Raw genomic sequence first — 17,111 nt, 5'->3', positions numbered from 1 at the left:
CATTACCAGGCCGAGCTGTCCGGAGCCAGGCGGAACAGCTGCAGCCAGATCGCACTGATCTATCACTGTTCTAATGAAGCTGTTATAGCCAGGCCCAACCAATCAATCTCTGAGCCACTTAATCAATTAAACCATTAATCAGACATAGACCCTAACTGTTCTTGGCCCTTTGAGGGATAGTTTTATATATATACCGAGACATGACGACAGAGGCACACAATCCTGTGCTATACATGCAGGCACAGAGTCGGTCTCCTATAAAAAATAAGCTCCACTTTTCTTTGTTGCTGCAAGAGGCCGACAAGCAGAACAGTTTAATGTGTCTTCGTTTGCATTTTCATAAGAGGTACAGCCGAATGAGGTGCACAGTACACTTAGGAAAGCAGGCAACATTTGCAGGTGAGACACTCAGTGATAATTATTGTATCTCTTCTGTTTCTTGTGCTTGAAGATTTAATTGGTATGAAAAAAATAGCTTCTCGAATGCATTTGCTCTTTTTTTCTGGCTGAATCACTCAAAAATGACCGTTTGGAGGTTTTGAAGAAAAAAAAGACGTTTTTAATGGTAACCTTGGGGTCTGGAGAACATTAATCGACATTTTGTAGTATTTTCTGGCATTTTACAAACTAATAGCCAGAACACACATTACTGATGATGTTTGTTTTATTCTCATATCATCTAAATTTAATGACTCCCCACAGCTTTCTTTCACTTTTTCATGTGGATTGCAGTAGAAAATTGCAAGCAAACTTGAGAATTTATGATCTGCTACTCAGGGGCCTGCATAATGTGACTGCTATAACTATTGCTCAGTAAGTTGCCTTCACTATTATTCAGTTGTCCAAAGTATGATTGGTAGTAACCGTCTTTATCTTTTAGTAATCCTTATTGTTATCCTGAAATTATTTTCAGGGAGACACTGTAAATTACTGCCGTTATGAAAAACTTTCTCACGATTTCAATACAGACATTGAGCTTCTTAGCTTCTTTAGCAATTTATTTCCCCCTCACCAGTCAGCATGCAACTTAGCTTCTGGAGACAGCACCCAATAATTCAGATCTCTTGGTGCAGATACAGGAAAACATATCTAGCCCAACTCTTCTTGTTTCACGTATTGGCCACTGTTTTTTTTTAGATGGTATGGTCTAACAAAACAATGTTAGCAAACAACAAAATTTTGACCTACATTTTTTTCTTCTTTTGTTTATGAGTGCCACCACCCAAAGGAGGTGTTACTGATTGTTATGGTGATATCTCTGCTCGCTTCTCTTTCCCCTCAACCCCTTCTCTGCCCCTCCCTGACCCTGGTCCTGCCTGAGGTTTCTTTGTGTTTAGAGGGAGTTTTTCCTTCCCGCTGTCGCCAAGTGCTTGCTCATCAGGGGTTGTGTGGTTGTTGGGGTTTCTTCTAATACCGCAGGGTCTTACAATATAAAGTGCCTTGAACCAACTGTTGTTGTGAATTCATGTTATGTAAATAAAATTGAATTAACTAATATCCCCTTATAAAGCTAATGGTTGCTCCAGGGGACATTTCAGTCTCTGGTTGCTTAGCTAACTCCGAATATATTTAACAACTCCCTATATGCAGATTAGTGGTACCCTTCCATTGTTGTTTTGTTTTTTAATTTAAACTAACTCATGATGCCAATAGTTATTTAGCCTGTCATCCCTTAAATTTCATTGGCTTTTAGGGTCTCTGGTCACCACATCACTGCTAGTCACCTCCTTGAGGCTTAAAAGTAATTTTGGGGGTTAAAGTAATTTTATTGGCTTAAATTAATCAGTCTTTATTTTTCTGAAGAAGTCTGATTGCATTGGACTAATCTATGAGCACAATTAAGACTGGCAAACCCTACAGGCCAGCCTAATATGTCTAATATGTAAAAACCACCCCAGAAAGCTGTCGGTACCAAAAACCTCATCCTTTGCCTATTAATTCTGCATATTCATACTCAGATATTAATCTGTATGTACCTGTGGTGCTGTGTGAATTCTGATATCTGATGGGATTGTGGTTATTTGATTCATGCCTCTGAACTAAATTGGATGAAACTGTCACTGTAAGGACTCTACGTGAATGGAATACAAGTAAAAAACTATTAAAGATGTATTTAGACTTTGCCATCAAGGCACTTCATGCAGAATGGCTCTAATGAAGGTGTGCTGTGTGTCAGGCTCTATGATATAGGCTTATAGGCATGTCCTTTGATGACTTGGATGTCTGGTGAATCATAAAACGCTAACAATAAAGTGTATTTGGCCTAAGCAGTAACAGGTCAGGAAACCAGCAGTGAAGGAGCCCTTACACCCTGTTGGTGCTCTATAACAACTGTCAGTGGGCATCTCTCACAGTATGTAGGTACAACTGTTTTGACTACCAACCAGTGATTTTCATTTTGGACTTTAACACCTTTGGGACAATCCAAAGTGGGAATTTTATATTTTTATTCTGCTGCAAGTGTTTTAGCTTTAAGGGAGTACTCAAGGAAATGCCAGTACATGTTCCCCTCCGCCGATCTGTCCTCTTTTCCTCAAGGCCACGTCCCCTCACTCACTGGAGTATTGTAAATGAATGGGCTATATCACAAGCAGATGTTGCACACAGAGTAGTGAATGGTAAGCTGGAATAGTATCCTCTTGGATATGAACCTTATTTACTTATGCCAAGGGCCTCTTAGACACAGTTCCCCAACTCTGTGTGACAGAAAGGCAATGGGAGAAGGGTGGATAAAGACAAAGATGCGGTGACAATGAAGGAGTGTGAGATAGCAGGTCACCCTGCAGCTTTCTGGATGAAGAAAAGAAGGGGGAAACAACCTGATTTAGTAGCAAGGCATTTCTTGTTTGTCTCTCCTGTGATCCCTTCTCCATCTCGCCCTAGGGTGGTTGGCACAGGACAGGAGAACACAAAGCTGTGCCGTATTACAGCAACAACTTTTCACGTCAACTTTTGCCCTATCCGACCACTCGCCTTTCATCTCTCACTTGTCTTTTAATATTCTTCCTTTTCTCTCACGGGATCAGAGGCCCCATGTTTTATTCTCTCCTGTCAGAGGAGAAAACTTGCAGAAGCAAGCACTCCTCTATGAATCTGTTTGTTATGCTATCATTAAGCTCACAATATGAAGCCACATCTATCTCCCCTTTTCATTATATGCTACATGTTTTGTTTTCTGTTTTACATTTTTCTTGTTATCACTTTATTTTTCTGGTTGGATGTTTGTTTATCAGTTTCATTGGCACATTTTCATTCATTTCCGCGCCTTTTGAGGCGATAAGAGGTAATGTTTAACGAGGGTTTGTTGGGTTTTTATCTCAAGTGCACATTTGAGTGCAGACATCTGTTTGGGCACGAAGAAACCTGAAAAGTCTCATGAAATGGGAACAGCGAGGAGTGGAAATTAATTTGTCATTAAATGAAAAAAGTGGTTGTACAGACGGATAAGCAAACCCTTCTTTTCTTTTCAGACTGTCGACAAAGTGAATGTCAAAACCTTGTGACATTTGGGATTCCACGCAAGGGTGATTGACACCAACTTTTACCTGAACGTGTATGAGAGACTGGGCTGTGTGTGTGGGTGTGTGTTCGGGCATGACTGACATGGTAAATTGGAAAGGTCAACTGGTGCTAGTGTTTGGTACAGACAGGCAGACAGCAGGAAGATGTAACCTTGCCAGAGTCCACATTTATAGAGGGAAGGAGAATCGGATCCAGTGACAGGATTTTGCTCAAATAAAAAGAGTAAAGGTTGTATGAAAACCAAACTTTGTTATGTAAAGCTGCTCACGGCTGTTTACATGCTGTGTATCAATGATAGGTCTCCACAAATTCTTCTTAGATTTTCAGAGACAGACGCACAACTCAGAAAAGAAAGCATATTTTAACATCTGGGTCCATCAGGAATTGCCCTGAGGTCTGAGGTCAGCGCTCCAGCAAGCTTATTATTTTACATGCGTGTGCGCACACGTGTTTGTGTGTCGAGACGGGTCCACGGGTCCCTGTGCTTCTCCCTGTAAATGTATCAGCATTGGAAGTTGGAGTGTTGCATTTGTATCGCTGCTGATATGAATTTCAAATAGGTGTGCGTTTGTGGCTGTGCACATATGTGTGTTAGCACGTGTGTGTTTCAGAGCAGGAAGAAGGAACAGAGAGAAAAGGGAGTGAGATTGACAGGGTAAATTGGAATGGTAAGGGTTTTTGAGGTTGAACTTTGGGTTTTTAAGCAGCCAGGGGAGGGAAAGAAAAGACCCAAATGCGCTGCTAAAAAAGTATTCTTTTGCTTGGGGAAATGTGACAGTGGATGTCGATGTGGGTGGATGCGGGGGGGAACAAAGCGAGGCTGAGCCGGGGAATAGATTGTCACCGAGGGGCAAGGGTTGTCTTGTTGTATGTAGATGGAGGGAAAGAAGAAAGGCCCACTGGGGCATTTTATGTGTTAAAGGGTTATGAGAGGTTGGGGTGAGTCATGGAGGGTTTCGGGGTGTTGCAGCAAATAGGTGACCCTGAGCTTGGGACTGAAGGTTCAGTACCAGCACACCAGGTCAGCCGGAAAGCTAAAACAGTGACACATTACACACATACCAAGCACACAGGATTGTTGTACTGAATAGCAGGCACAGCAAGCAGATACTGTAATTATTACCTCTTGTACACAAACCCATACTGTAGACACCCTCGTGTGCAGCGGCATCCATGTGCACAATTTGCTAGCACTCACAGAGGACACGGTGACCTCCGCTTGTTTATGGGTCCTTCAGGCAGGCGAACACACAACAGTGAATTTATGAATACAAATCCTCTCCAAGGTTGAGGCGTACTTAGGCACAAACTAATATTTTCACATGACCTCAAACTGTTTTAATAAGATTAATATCAACCATGATACTGATGTTGGATATAAAGGCAGAAAATGACAGGAGCCACCTGTGCTACAGTAATTATCTCAGTTGTGCAATGCACATTGATTAAGACAACGAATGATCCAAGGCATTTCACAGGGTTCTGAAACAAAAAGAGAGATTGGGAAAGCAGCGGGGAAAAAAAATGTGTTCGGTGTATCCAGCGCTGTGAACGTCAGATGCTTTGTTGTGTTGTGAACACACACACACTCTTTTGGTCTTCCTCTCCGTCTGTTGTCCCCTGATGTCCTCATTGTTTCTGTGTTCCTGTTGGAAACTGAAGATGACTCAGAATGACACATCATTTGAATACACATGCAGGAGTGTGTGCCCTCAGACCAAATCCTGCATGTTCCTGTTTGTCTGTGTGTCTGTTTGCGTTTGTGTGTGTGTGCCATGTTTGTGCAAGCCCGCATGTGTGTGCTGTCACCCCGTTAGACTCTCCAAAATAATAGATTTAGTAATACTGCTACTTGACAGCACAAACTGTTCTCCACTTAAAAAGCCATGTTTGAGTGTGTTAGGAATAGTGTAGAACATTTTGTCCTTTTTCTCTGTTTTAAAAGGACTGCCGATGTAATACCTGAGTTTCAGTACAAATCTTAAGAAAAAATTCTGTACCAGAAAACATGATATATGCTCTGTGTGCAATTTAAATTGTACACCTTGCAATTTATCTAAAACAGCATTACTAAACCATGTCCTCACAAACTTTCAGCTTTGTTTAAAACTGCTTATAGGTGAACTTTTCTTTTGGTATTATGGCATATGTAGTTTATAGATAGATCCATTTCAAAGCAGCCATTTTGACACTGAATACTAGTTAAATACAGGCGTTACTAATCACATTAATGAAGCTCAGTTCTGTTTAGACAGAGAGCCTTCATTAACTGAGACATGCCTGCAGATGTCCTACTACAGAGAGAGGTGATTGCTCACACAGCCTGTAGCTAATGCCTCGCTCACACTAGGGTAAAAACAGGATAGCAGCTTCCTTGCGAGTAGGAAAAATTATTGTTTCCTCAGTGATTGCACTGAAATTTTAATCATGAACCACCCCCAACTGCCTGTCTGGACTCTGAATATTAGTAGTTAACGTGAATATCTATGTATATAGATGGCAACCGACTTGCAACACGTCTCACTGGACTTGTGATTTTTGCAGTTGCATGTAATTGCCAACGCGACCCGATTTAGTCACAAACTAATAGCAAGATGACTCCTTCTTATTGTTGTTTTATTGCTGTCTCGATGCACCAAATTCACTTTGAAGTCAGCTACTGACTGCAAGTGGTCACAGACCTGGTCCCTGTTTTTCAAGCAGCCATTTCAAAGACTACAAGCTTGCAAGTTCAATGCACACTGTTGCAATAATTTTGGTTGTGCTGTGGTCTCCGACCATCGTTTCCCCTAATGTGACTGTAGCATAACTTCCCAAAGATAGACCAGATTTGCAGATATGTGGCAAATAGCACTACTTTGATTTAGCTTGTTCTTAAAACTTTTTATCATCCTAGCAAGTGTGCTGTGTTTTTTTTGCATATACTAGCAGTGGATACGAGCAGGTTAACCTTTATTTTTTCTACATAGTTAGGCCTGTTGCACCGGTGATGTGATAAAGGACACTTAGTGGCTTTTACTCGTGAAGGTCTAGGCTGCACAGTAAAGTGCTAGTACTAAAAATGTCATCTGCACTGATCAGAGCTGTGCACTAAGAAGAAAGTTCAACATCTCAAGGATATCTTTTCATTATCTGGCATCACTTACCGGCACACTGGCAATCAGGCTAAGCGGTGAGACAAACATAGTTATCAACTCGATAAGTAAACCCATGGTTTATCAATCTGGCTACAGACACGTTCACGTAAAAGAGGTAGCGTTAAGCTTCTGACCACCCACAAACATGAATTAGTCTACTGGCAGCAGTGCGTCTGATTTTACAAAGAAAGATAAAACTATAATATTAGAAAAAATATAAAGAGATTACACACATACTGAAACCAACACAGCTGCTGCCAACAAAGCAGTGACGTGGGGAAAATTGGCAAAAAATACAGACTGCATACGTTAACAGAGTATCTGTGCTCTGTCATTAAGGTCGGGGAGGCTCTAATGGATTATAATTATTATTCCATTAAATTAATATGTAGATGTGCATAAAATAATTTTTGTTTTTATTCTTTCAGCTGTGGACACAGTGTTTGTTAAAGCTCTGAGAGCAAGTAAAGAATAAATATAGAAACAGAATTCAAACATAGCCTTAATGCAAATTTCATGCAAGGTTCATGAGTATAAATAGGTGCTCTGTTGTACAATCATCATATTGACGCTTAGAACAATGAAATTGTTTAAAATTGTTTGCATCCAGCAGGACATCAAATAATAATTTACACATATACTTTGTGATCATCAGGGAAAACAGAAGACATCAGATGCTTTTAGTGTCAAGAACCATAGTTCAGCACACAAGCTGGACCCAGAAGCAGAGACAACACGCCAAGGTGCACGCAAAATAAACTTTATTTTAACTAAGGGTGTCCCGGAAGGGTCAAAGGAAAACACGCTGAGTAACTAGAAAACCAAGGGACCGGGAGATAAATAACTCAGGAACGCCGTAATCGGGACTGTGGGAGGCTGCAACAGAAAGAGGAAGAGAGTTACCGGGGAACGCGGAAATAACAGCATACGTGGGGTAGAGTATTAATCTTACGGTCAAGACGAGGCCGTGGGAACCGGAGGGAGGGGTGAGGGTCCGCGGGGGAGCTCCAGGAAAATAGAGGAGATGAGTATCGGTAGTGATCCAAACTCCAGGCGGGCAGGAAGACAGGCAGGAGAGGGCTCAAAACACACCGAGCTGTTACCTGAGCGCACAAGGAAAGGATTAGCGTTTGTTCCAGCAAAAGAGAATTTCACAACCTCCTTCACGTGGGTGCACGTTACCGCTGAGAGGCGACTAACAGTCTGGCATGGAGCCGCTGGCTGAGCTGGATTAAATAGTCCACCTGATGATCGCCTGGGATGGGATGCAGGTGTGGAGTTGACAGCCACACCCGTGGGCGTGGGCATCCCATCAGCTCCTTGGACACCGGGCCACGGACCATGACATACTGCCTGCATGCTGAGGTCTGAGGATCTTTCGGGAATGGTGTTGCTGTTTTCCATAGAATTGACTGGTCAGTAGGCGGTGATTTAGATCTCTAATCTGGAAAGCAACCTGTTAGGGGGCAGGTTAGGTCTGCAGGTCACAGCTACCCACATCATCTGTTGTTGTTATTAGCATTTTGTACCACTGAGCCTTTTCACAACAAACTTAGTGAAAGCCTGAGCATTACCTTGACTAAGGTTGAGACATCTTTATTTTGGTAAACTATGAGCATCAGAGATGTGAGGCATTGAACACTCCTGATCGAGCAGATGCTTTAATAACACTTTACACAACACTTTAAGACTAACATGTTGCACAGCTTCATATTTTTAGAACATTGTATTTCTTAAAGTTTCTTTAGGTTGGTGCTGTTGTGCTCTTTAGAAGACGCTACTTTTTAAATTAGTGTATAGCATTTAGCTGCATTATCATTAAATGAAGTAAAGTACGCCCACAGTTTTGAACAGTCAGCTGTGACCGCAGAGCACAGAATGCAAACACAGCAACGTCACATGTGATCAGTTTATACGAGCAGCTCCATGATTAGAAGACGTTATGGAATTTATCAGCTGTGCTAAAATGAATTAACATTATATAAACACTGACTGCAGCACTGTTTGTCACTCACCAGTAATTACATACTGATCAGACTAAGTTGTACCAAATAAATTCTAGCCTTGAGTATCCAGCCCTCCTTAGTCCTCTCTGGCCCTTCGCCTGATTTCATGTCACAAAGCAGACGGGTATAGGATGAAGGAAATTCATCACAGGTGCAGTGTTAGCTGGCTCGACAAAACACTGGGTTACTTCACATAGTCCCTGGTTCTTTGATAGCAGAGATGAGTGTCTGACTATGGGAATCGCCTCAGTGTGGCCAACTACGAGCCGTCTCAGGAAACGCGAGCGAAACATCTCATTCTGAACCAGGGATTAAAACTCGGAACATAACCTAGTCCCAACCAGGTTATGTGTTGAGCGAGCATAAGTTACCATGGTGATTTAGCCTGGTGAAAAGAGAGCCGCTCGACAGGTGTTTCCAGTGTTGCTGATTGCAGACAAAGCACGCCTCCTCTCCAATACCTGCTGAACACAGCTGTCACAAGAGGTGGAGAGTGTCATCACAACAAGCATCAGTCTTAAAAGATATTGTGCCACTAAAAAAGGCCCAAAAAGAAGCAAATTTGTCTTATGGACGCATTTCAGTTTATAGGAACAAGTTTTGACATTTAATACCTGGCGATAGTCGACCACAGATTTATCTTTATTTCCAGAAGAAATGCTGAAAACTTTTGAACAGTTTGTCCTTCTAAAGTTTTTCCCGCAGTTTGTTTTAGAGCTGCGTTTTTTTCCCCCCTCATGAGCTGCTTGCTCACTCTTTGTCACTTGTGCTATGGACTGTGTATGCGTGTGTGTGCTCACCCATCGCATAGGCTGAGCGAACTTTGCATCAGAATCTAAATTAAGCCTCTGACATACATTTTTCACCACACTCACACACTCCCAGTATTGTAAAGTTGAGTGAGTGGCTGAGCGGCTGAATAGAAGCGTGAAGGGGTAGTGTATTGATAGATGAATAGTGAATGTAGATTTTCTGCCAGTAGAATGTCAATTCCATCATTTTCTCACAGCTTACACTCCTGCTACATCCAGACTTATGACAAATAGAGGGAGAAAGGCAGAAGGCGAAAGATAGAGGGGGAGAAGAAAAGAGTGAATGAGAGACACAAAATTTGGTAGCTGGCAGTTGATGGATGGGCTGCAAACAGCTTGTCTTCCTCTGGACTCCATGATAACATAGCCTTCCCTTTCTTGCTGTCTGTTTCTCCTCGTCATCCATTTCTCTGTTTCTTGCCTTTAGTGTGTATGTGTTTTTTCCTCCTTTGTGTGTTTTTTCTCCTCCCTCATCTTGAGCCTCTTTATCCAGTATGCCTCCAAATCGCTGAGACTCTGCTGACTTGTGAAAGCTTGAATTTTCTTTTGCTTCTTTTAATGTGTATTTGGTGAATTGCTTTTTTTGCTGCACCCCGAGTAAATACTTGAAATCTAAATTATATGTCTTCCATTTCTCTTACTTCCTATCCCTCTTTTTCTCCAACTTCTTTTCATCACATTCTCTGTGGCTGACGGACAGTTGGCAAGAAAAACCGCGGGTCACCAGGTAAAGAAGCCATTTGCATTTGCATTATCTTCCTTGCTCTGTCTGTCTAAACAGAGACAAATGTTGCCTTGACCCTTTGCTCTCTCCAGAAGTTGAGAGCTAAGAGCTGCTTACTGAAGCCACACTGGCTGAAGTGATAAGAACAAACTGTAAGAGATGTTTCCCCACTAAAGCTTCACTGTTTTCTGCTTCATGGCTACAAAACTTAGAACTCAACATCTTTTAATTTCAAGGTCATCAACTCAGTTAATTTTAATAGAGATTGACTGTTCTTTCTGCTACCAAAACTAAAAAAAATGTCCAAATTCTGTAAAGACATACACCAGAAACAAGTTAAGATATGCGCTATCACAGGGCTAGCATTAGCTTTCTAACAGCTAAATGGACGTGGGAATCTTAAAAGATCCTTTGCAATTCTTTGGAAGCTGATTGGAGCAGCATACATCAGCCTTGAGAGGAGACTCTCCACTGTGGCTCAGAAAAACCACACATTCATTGGCTAATTACTTTATGAATAACAGTTTGTTAGCCAGTGAGCTATTGTTTCATATTTTGATACGTAGCATGACCAAGATTTTCAAAACACACTTATTGTTCCTTTTTGATTCTATGTGACCCTAAACTAGTGAGACCTCTTCAACAGAAAAATGTTTACAGAGGTCAAGTCAGAAAGCCGTTTTCTCATAGACTTCTACAGCACTGCGTGTTTTTGCAACCATAGCTATCGCCATCTGGTCGCCTTCACATAAAATGCAGATTTTGGGGCACTTATGCATCGACTTCATTTTTCCAACCCTTAATGTATGTGCGTGTTTTATGCTTTTTATGGGCTGAGATGCTGAAGACAAATGACTCCCCTCATTTGTCTGATACGTAGAAAATAATAATAAGTAGAAAATAATAACTAGTGCAGCTGCCTGTATAGCACTGCTCCAGTTTAATAAGAAATGCAGGGTGGGGTATAGAAGTAATTTGTGCCTTTATCCTGAAATGTACTTTTTCAGGTTTCAGGAAATAATAGTTTTCTCTTAAATTACAGCTGGTGAAATCAACTTTGTTTAATGTGGTAAAATGTTAGTAATAGCTGAATTTATATAAATGCTTAAATATTCAACAAAATAATGTTAACATTTAAAATAAAATCTGCCACCACCATGTTAGTGATATAGAGCCAAGTTTTAATCAAGGAGCTTATGTTTAAGTACGTTATTTTTCTTTTATTGTGATATCAAACTCATTCTTCTTTAATAAGAAGTCCAGAAAATCATTAAAAAAAGAAGTAAATCATAAATGAACTAAAACCATGCAACCAAAATAAAACCCAGTTCTCTTAGGCTCTGTTAGTAAAACATTTACATTTAGCAGAGGCCTATAAAGTCTGCCTGTAACGGGGTGCCTGCTCTGATTTTCAGTTGGATGTAATGCCATTTTGTTGTTTTTAAACAAACCCAACATATGGCTCGTTATCCTTAATGTTTCCACTGCAGAAATATGATGTGCGGTTTTTAAAACAATCTTCATTTGGACTTATTCCTCCAAAATTTGTGGCAAAAATTAGGAGAAACACCTGTTAGCCTCCAGTAACACGTTATCAATGTTATTTATCCACCCCACCACTATCTTTAGTGCCACTCTCAAATGCATAACAAGGCTGAAGAAGGACTACAACTTCAGCTTCACTACATTTGTAATTGAATTACTTCTGCCAATTTGCTGCAACTGCCTGACATTATCAGTATGGTGCATATACAGTTATAAATGGCTTTCCTAAGGCTTTGTATTGTTTAATGGAAGTTTAGTGAGCCAGATCATATGAGGTGGAGTTTTATTTTTAATGTGAGTATAGACTGCGTCATTGATATTTGACGTCAAGGTCACAAGGAGATGCCACATTCAGCACTGCGGGAAGGTGGTAGTGACGACAGTAACTTCCAATCTGAGGAAAGCGTTGACTCACCCGCTGCAGGTGTTTGCAGGAGTGAAAGTGGTACTTTTGAAATGCTGTTGAAGAAAACAGGTGATTGTGAGCAGAGCTCTCAGCGCTTAAGTGTACTGATTTGATTATACAGTGCTGTGAAAAAGTATTTGCCAGCTTCCCGATTTTCTAAAGGGTCTTTTTTTAAACATTTGTCACATGTATGCATTATAGATCATTAAAGAATTTTAAATTTTTTCATTTTTTTAAAGGAAAAAGCCTATCCAAACCATATCTGGCTTAGTATTTGCTTCTCAAGCCTAATAACTGGTTGCACCACCCTTGGTCGCATGAACTGCAAACAAGTGTTTGTAATATCTGGCAATGGGTCTTTCACAGGAATTTGGTTTGCAGAATTTATGTTAATTCAGCCACATTGGAGAGGTTTTTAAAAAAAACTCTTCTCAATCTGATTTAGAGCCAGACTTTGACTAGGCGACTCTAAAACCTTTATTTTGGTTTTGAGCCTTTCGTGTGTGGGCTTGCTGTAGTGTTTTGGGTCATTGTTCTGGGGGCATCAGGGCATGAACCGATGGTCAGACATTTTGACCATTGGTCAGAAAGATCTTTGTTCAGTGGGCTTTGATCAGTAGTTGTTGATCAATGGTCATGACAATTTGCATATTAATGATCAAGGAACTGACCTCACAGCCCATTGTTCATTCACAGAAAAAGTTCAGCGTTTGTCTCGTCAGTCCACAGAATATTTTACCAAAAGTCTTGAAGATCATCAAGAGTTTTTTCTGGCAAAAGTCAGATGAGCCTTTGTGTTCATTTTGGTCCACAGTGGTTTTCTTCTTGAGTCTCCCATTGATGCCATTTTTCCTCACTCACTTTCTTTTGTTGAATCGAGACCTCTGACCTAAACTGAGACAAGTGAGGCCTGCAGTTTTTTACAAAATGTTCTGAGTTTTTTAGTGACCTCCTGGTTGAGTTGCTGGTGCGCTCTTGGAGTTATATTGGTACACTGGTTCACCATTGGCTCTCACCGTGGTTCACTGGAGCCCTTAAGCCTTAGAAATGACTTTGTAACAGTTTCTAGACTGATAGTTCCCAATTTGTGCTTCACTTTGTCAGACAGGTTCTATTTAAGTTCCGTCTTGATTCTGCAGGTCTAGCAGTAATCAGGCCTGGGTGTGACTAGTGAAATTGAACTCGGCTTTTTTAACAAATCTAGTTAATCATGAAATTCATGATTTAACAATGGGGGCAATTACTTTTTCATACAGGGCTAGGTGGGGTTGGATAGCTTTTTTCTTTTAATAAATGAAATCTTCATTTAAAAACAGCTTTTTGTTTTTACTCTGGTTATTTTTTTTGTCTAATATTAAAATTTGTTTGATAATCTGAAACATAAGTGTGATAGATGTGTCAGGAAGGGGGCAAATACTTTTTCACAGCACTGTGACTCGCAGGCTTTGCTTCATTTTGGCAACATTTTCTCTGCTAAACTCATGCTACTGTTTCTTCATCAGCACATACTTGTATAATTCCATTTGTGCACGTTGTCTTTTTAGTGTTGTAACTGTGTGCAGGTGTGTGTGTGTCATTAACATTTTGTCAAAGGTTAATAATTTTAACAGGTGAAAAAAAAAAAAAAATCTCATCTTTCTTTTCCCCCCGGTGTGCTCAGAAAAGTTTGCAGGCGTGAAGCCGTTGCACGCATACTTATTTCACTATAGAGATGATGAAATGTTACCTCATTATGTCATATTTGGTTTTGTCAAGCTGCTAAAAAAAAAATACTAAAAATTAATCAAATGGTTATTGAGTACTCCCCAGAGCCTAACTCCTGCTCCCGCCTTACCATTACTACTGTGTGTTTCCTGTTTCCTCACCTACCTCCTCCATTTCTCTCCCATCTTTCCATCTCCTGCTTTCATCACTTGCACGGAGTGATGACAAAGATAGATAGAAGCTTTGGCAGCTGAAGGAAGAGATGAATATTTAAAATCGGGCATCTTTCTCTGTCCTCTCACTGCATCCCATCCTTTGTCTGTCTCCCCTTGGGGCTTGGATCTCCAGCTCTTGGTGTGGTGTGGCACAGTGTGCGTGCGTGTGTGTGGCATGTCTTGGCTTGTGGTTTTCTATTGGCATTCTAAGGCGAGTGTAGTCAGATGATGACACTTAGCTGTCAGCATGCAGCATTAATGAGCGCAGTGACACGCACAAACACTCACCCCACTCTCACACACACACGCAGCATTCCCCAGGGAGACCAGCAAATGATCACCTTCTCCTCTCTGTGTATCCTACAAAATATTTTAAAAGCTCTTTATTTTTTTAACCTCTCATTTCCACCGTCCCTCCATTTCATTTCTCCCTCCAAATTCGTGCTTCCTCTTTCAACATCGCACTATTTTTCTCAAACTTTTTTGCCTCACTTGTGTGTGTACTCTCAGCGTGATATGTGTTAGTTGGCTGTGAACCATGCAGACACGTATCTGACAACTCTATTAATACACAGCCAGCTAATACCAGCCTCCTCCTGTGTGGATTTTTGCATGTGTGTGTACGTAAAGAGTGTGTGCTCAGTCCTCAACCAATCCCTCCCTGCACTCGAGGTCTCTGCAGAGATTTGTCTGAAAGGCTTAAAGCGCACAGATCTCCAGTCATAGAAAGATCATACTCACAAATACGCACACACACACACACACACACACACACACACACACACACACACATATATATATATATCCCGGCTGACTCACTGACACTGTAGGGAGTTTGCAGTGACTGACAGATTTAATAGAAGAACAAGCTGTAATCTGAGGGAATCCATTCAAAGAGGGATTACATTGTAATCTGAGGATAGAATAGCTTTTCATCTCTCTCTCCCTCTGTCTCGTTCATTCTCTATTTATCAGTCGCTATCTCTTTTTTGCCCTAAAGCCGCACCGATCCTTTTACTAGCCCTCTTTTTATACATATATATATATATATATATGAATATATATATCTTTCCGATCCTTGATTTAATTTAGGATTTTTTTCTGCTTCCATCTGACACACACATTTCCAATCCTAGCACAGCTGTGTCACCTCAGCAGCACTTTGCCGTCAATCAGCAATGATTGCGCTGACGAGAGCATTGTAGCATTGCAATGCGTCAATGCCTCTTTGGTGCTAAATTATACCCAGAACCATGTGCACATACACTTGGAGGAAGCTCACAAGATTTATGTTTTTTTTTTCCCTCCCTGTCACCACTTTTTCTTTCTTTTTTTGCATCAACAGCTCTTCTTTTTTATCATTCCTCTTTCTATAATGAAGCTTTTTCGCCCCAAGTTGTTGTTCTGATATTGCTCCATTCTGCGGCAACCCGTCCTGCGAGCCCTCCCTCCATCACTCCTGCTTTCGCTGCCTCTGCCACATGGTGTTTCTCATTTGCTAAATGAGGAATCCAATAGAGTTAGATTAAACTTTCTGGACTCTCTTTGTTGAATCTTTAGAGCGAGCCTTTTAGCTGCCACAGCTTGCATGCGCATGTATAATAATGCGCTCTGCCAGTTTGAATATCTGTCCTTGTTTAAGTTGAAGAAGATTAATTTAATAATCCCAGTTTAAACTAAAAGGCAAAGATAAGAGGATGATAGGGAATAAGGGAGGGAGGATAGGCAGTGGGGAACAAGAGATCCAGACGAGATGAAATGATAAGAGATTTCCCCAGAGAAAGAGCATGTTAGACACGCTGACAGAGAAAAGAGAAGAGCGAGGATCACACAACCGTATGGCATTTTGCTTCCCCCTCTATTTCTTCCATCATGTCTGTCACTCCAGGAAGGAAAAGACCATCTGCACAAGTCCCCCCTCACTTTTTCCCCATCTGCATATATACCCGATCTCCCTCCTCAAAGCCCTTTTTATTTTTTTGTTTTTTTTGTCTCCCTTGCCATGCCAGTGTTCTTGCTGTCCTGATTTGTCGGTCTGCTCCCCCCAGAGCACGGGCCAGGTTAATAGGTTGGGTTCACATCCCCTTCCATTCATTACTTGTGGCCTTGTTGCTGCTGTTAAGGTCCGCTGATGGTTACTACTCCCTCTCTGACCTCAGCTTCCTACACTGGACAGCTAATGGACACTATACCCTTGTTCCATCTGCTTCTACCTCGGCCTGCCCATCGTCGCTCAGCCTCTTTGCGTCTTCCACCCACTCCTGTTAAGCCATCTTCTTTTTTCTGAGCCCAGACCTTTCAATGTGTGCAACGAAGAAAGTAAGAGTGATAGAGACCTCCGCGATTGCTTCCATCTGTCTATTCTACCTTTCTTTTGGTGTCACTTTACTTATCTTCTACATTAATGACTCAGCCTCCACTCACTGAGTGTTGGTGTCAAGGCGCTCAAGTGTGTGTGTGTGTGTGTGTGTGTGTGTATCTGTGTGTGCCATCGCTTGCCTGTCTTCCCACCGCATGTCTTATTACAGGTCCGTGTGACAGCGGGATATGACTTTTCAGCGCTTTCTCTCTGATTTAAAAAAAAAGAGAAGAGGGAGAATGAGAGGGGGGAATAAAGAGCAGAGAGTCAATTACCACCTTTTCCTCGTTCCCTTCAAAGGGAAGATCAAAGCTGCTTCTCACCTCCCCTCTATGCCCCCTCCTTTCCTTCTACCCCGACCAACCCCTATCAGAACTAGTCTGTTAATTTACACTCTACTACCCCCCCCCCCCATTTTGAAAATCTACATATTCATCAGTTATATAGTCGATGCACTGGGAAGTTCACACACACACACACACACTCATGTACACACACACACTCTTACAGAGCCATAACAGTAACATATAGGCTTCACAAAATCTTTAAAACACTGACATAATTTTTTCTGTTTGTCTGGTTTTTTTGCTATATTCTGAACAAATGTTATACTTTTCAAACTGATAACAATTCTAAGGCATTCTCTTCTTATGAGAGGCCATTCAGGCCATAAATCATACT

General features: G+C 41.3%; 1 protein-coding gene across 3 annotated transcripts in view; it reads left to right on the top strand.

Moving 5' to 3' along the window:
• Positions 1-17,111, top strand: part of LOC100701042 (protein sidekick-1) — a 262,584-nt gene that overhangs the window by 148,378 nt on the left and 97,095 nt on the right. Inside the window, exon 6 of one of the 3 annotated variants that reach the window (XM_005460731.4) lies at positions 10,178-10,204. The exons of 1 other annotated variant lie outside the window; for it this stretch is intronic. In XM_005460731.4, the coding sequence (XP_005460788.1) occupies positions 10,178-10,204 (27 nt within the window). Of the gene's footprint in view, positions 1-7,991; positions 8,075-10,177; positions 10,205-17,111 lie in introns of those variants that run through there. One more of the 3 variants, XM_019360120.2, reaches the window with a different exon arrangement.

The sequence above is a fragment of the Oreochromis niloticus genome, linkage group LG6, assembly GCF_001858045.2.
Source record: "Oreochromis niloticus isolate F11D_XX linkage group LG6, O_niloticus_UMD_NMBU, whole genome shotgun sequence".
Classification (NCBI taxonomy): Eukaryota; Metazoa; Chordata; class Actinopteri; order Cichliformes; family Cichlidae; genus Oreochromis; species Oreochromis niloticus.
Note: the sequence above shows the minus strand (reverse complement) of the source record. Positions and strands in the feature narration are given on the sequence as shown.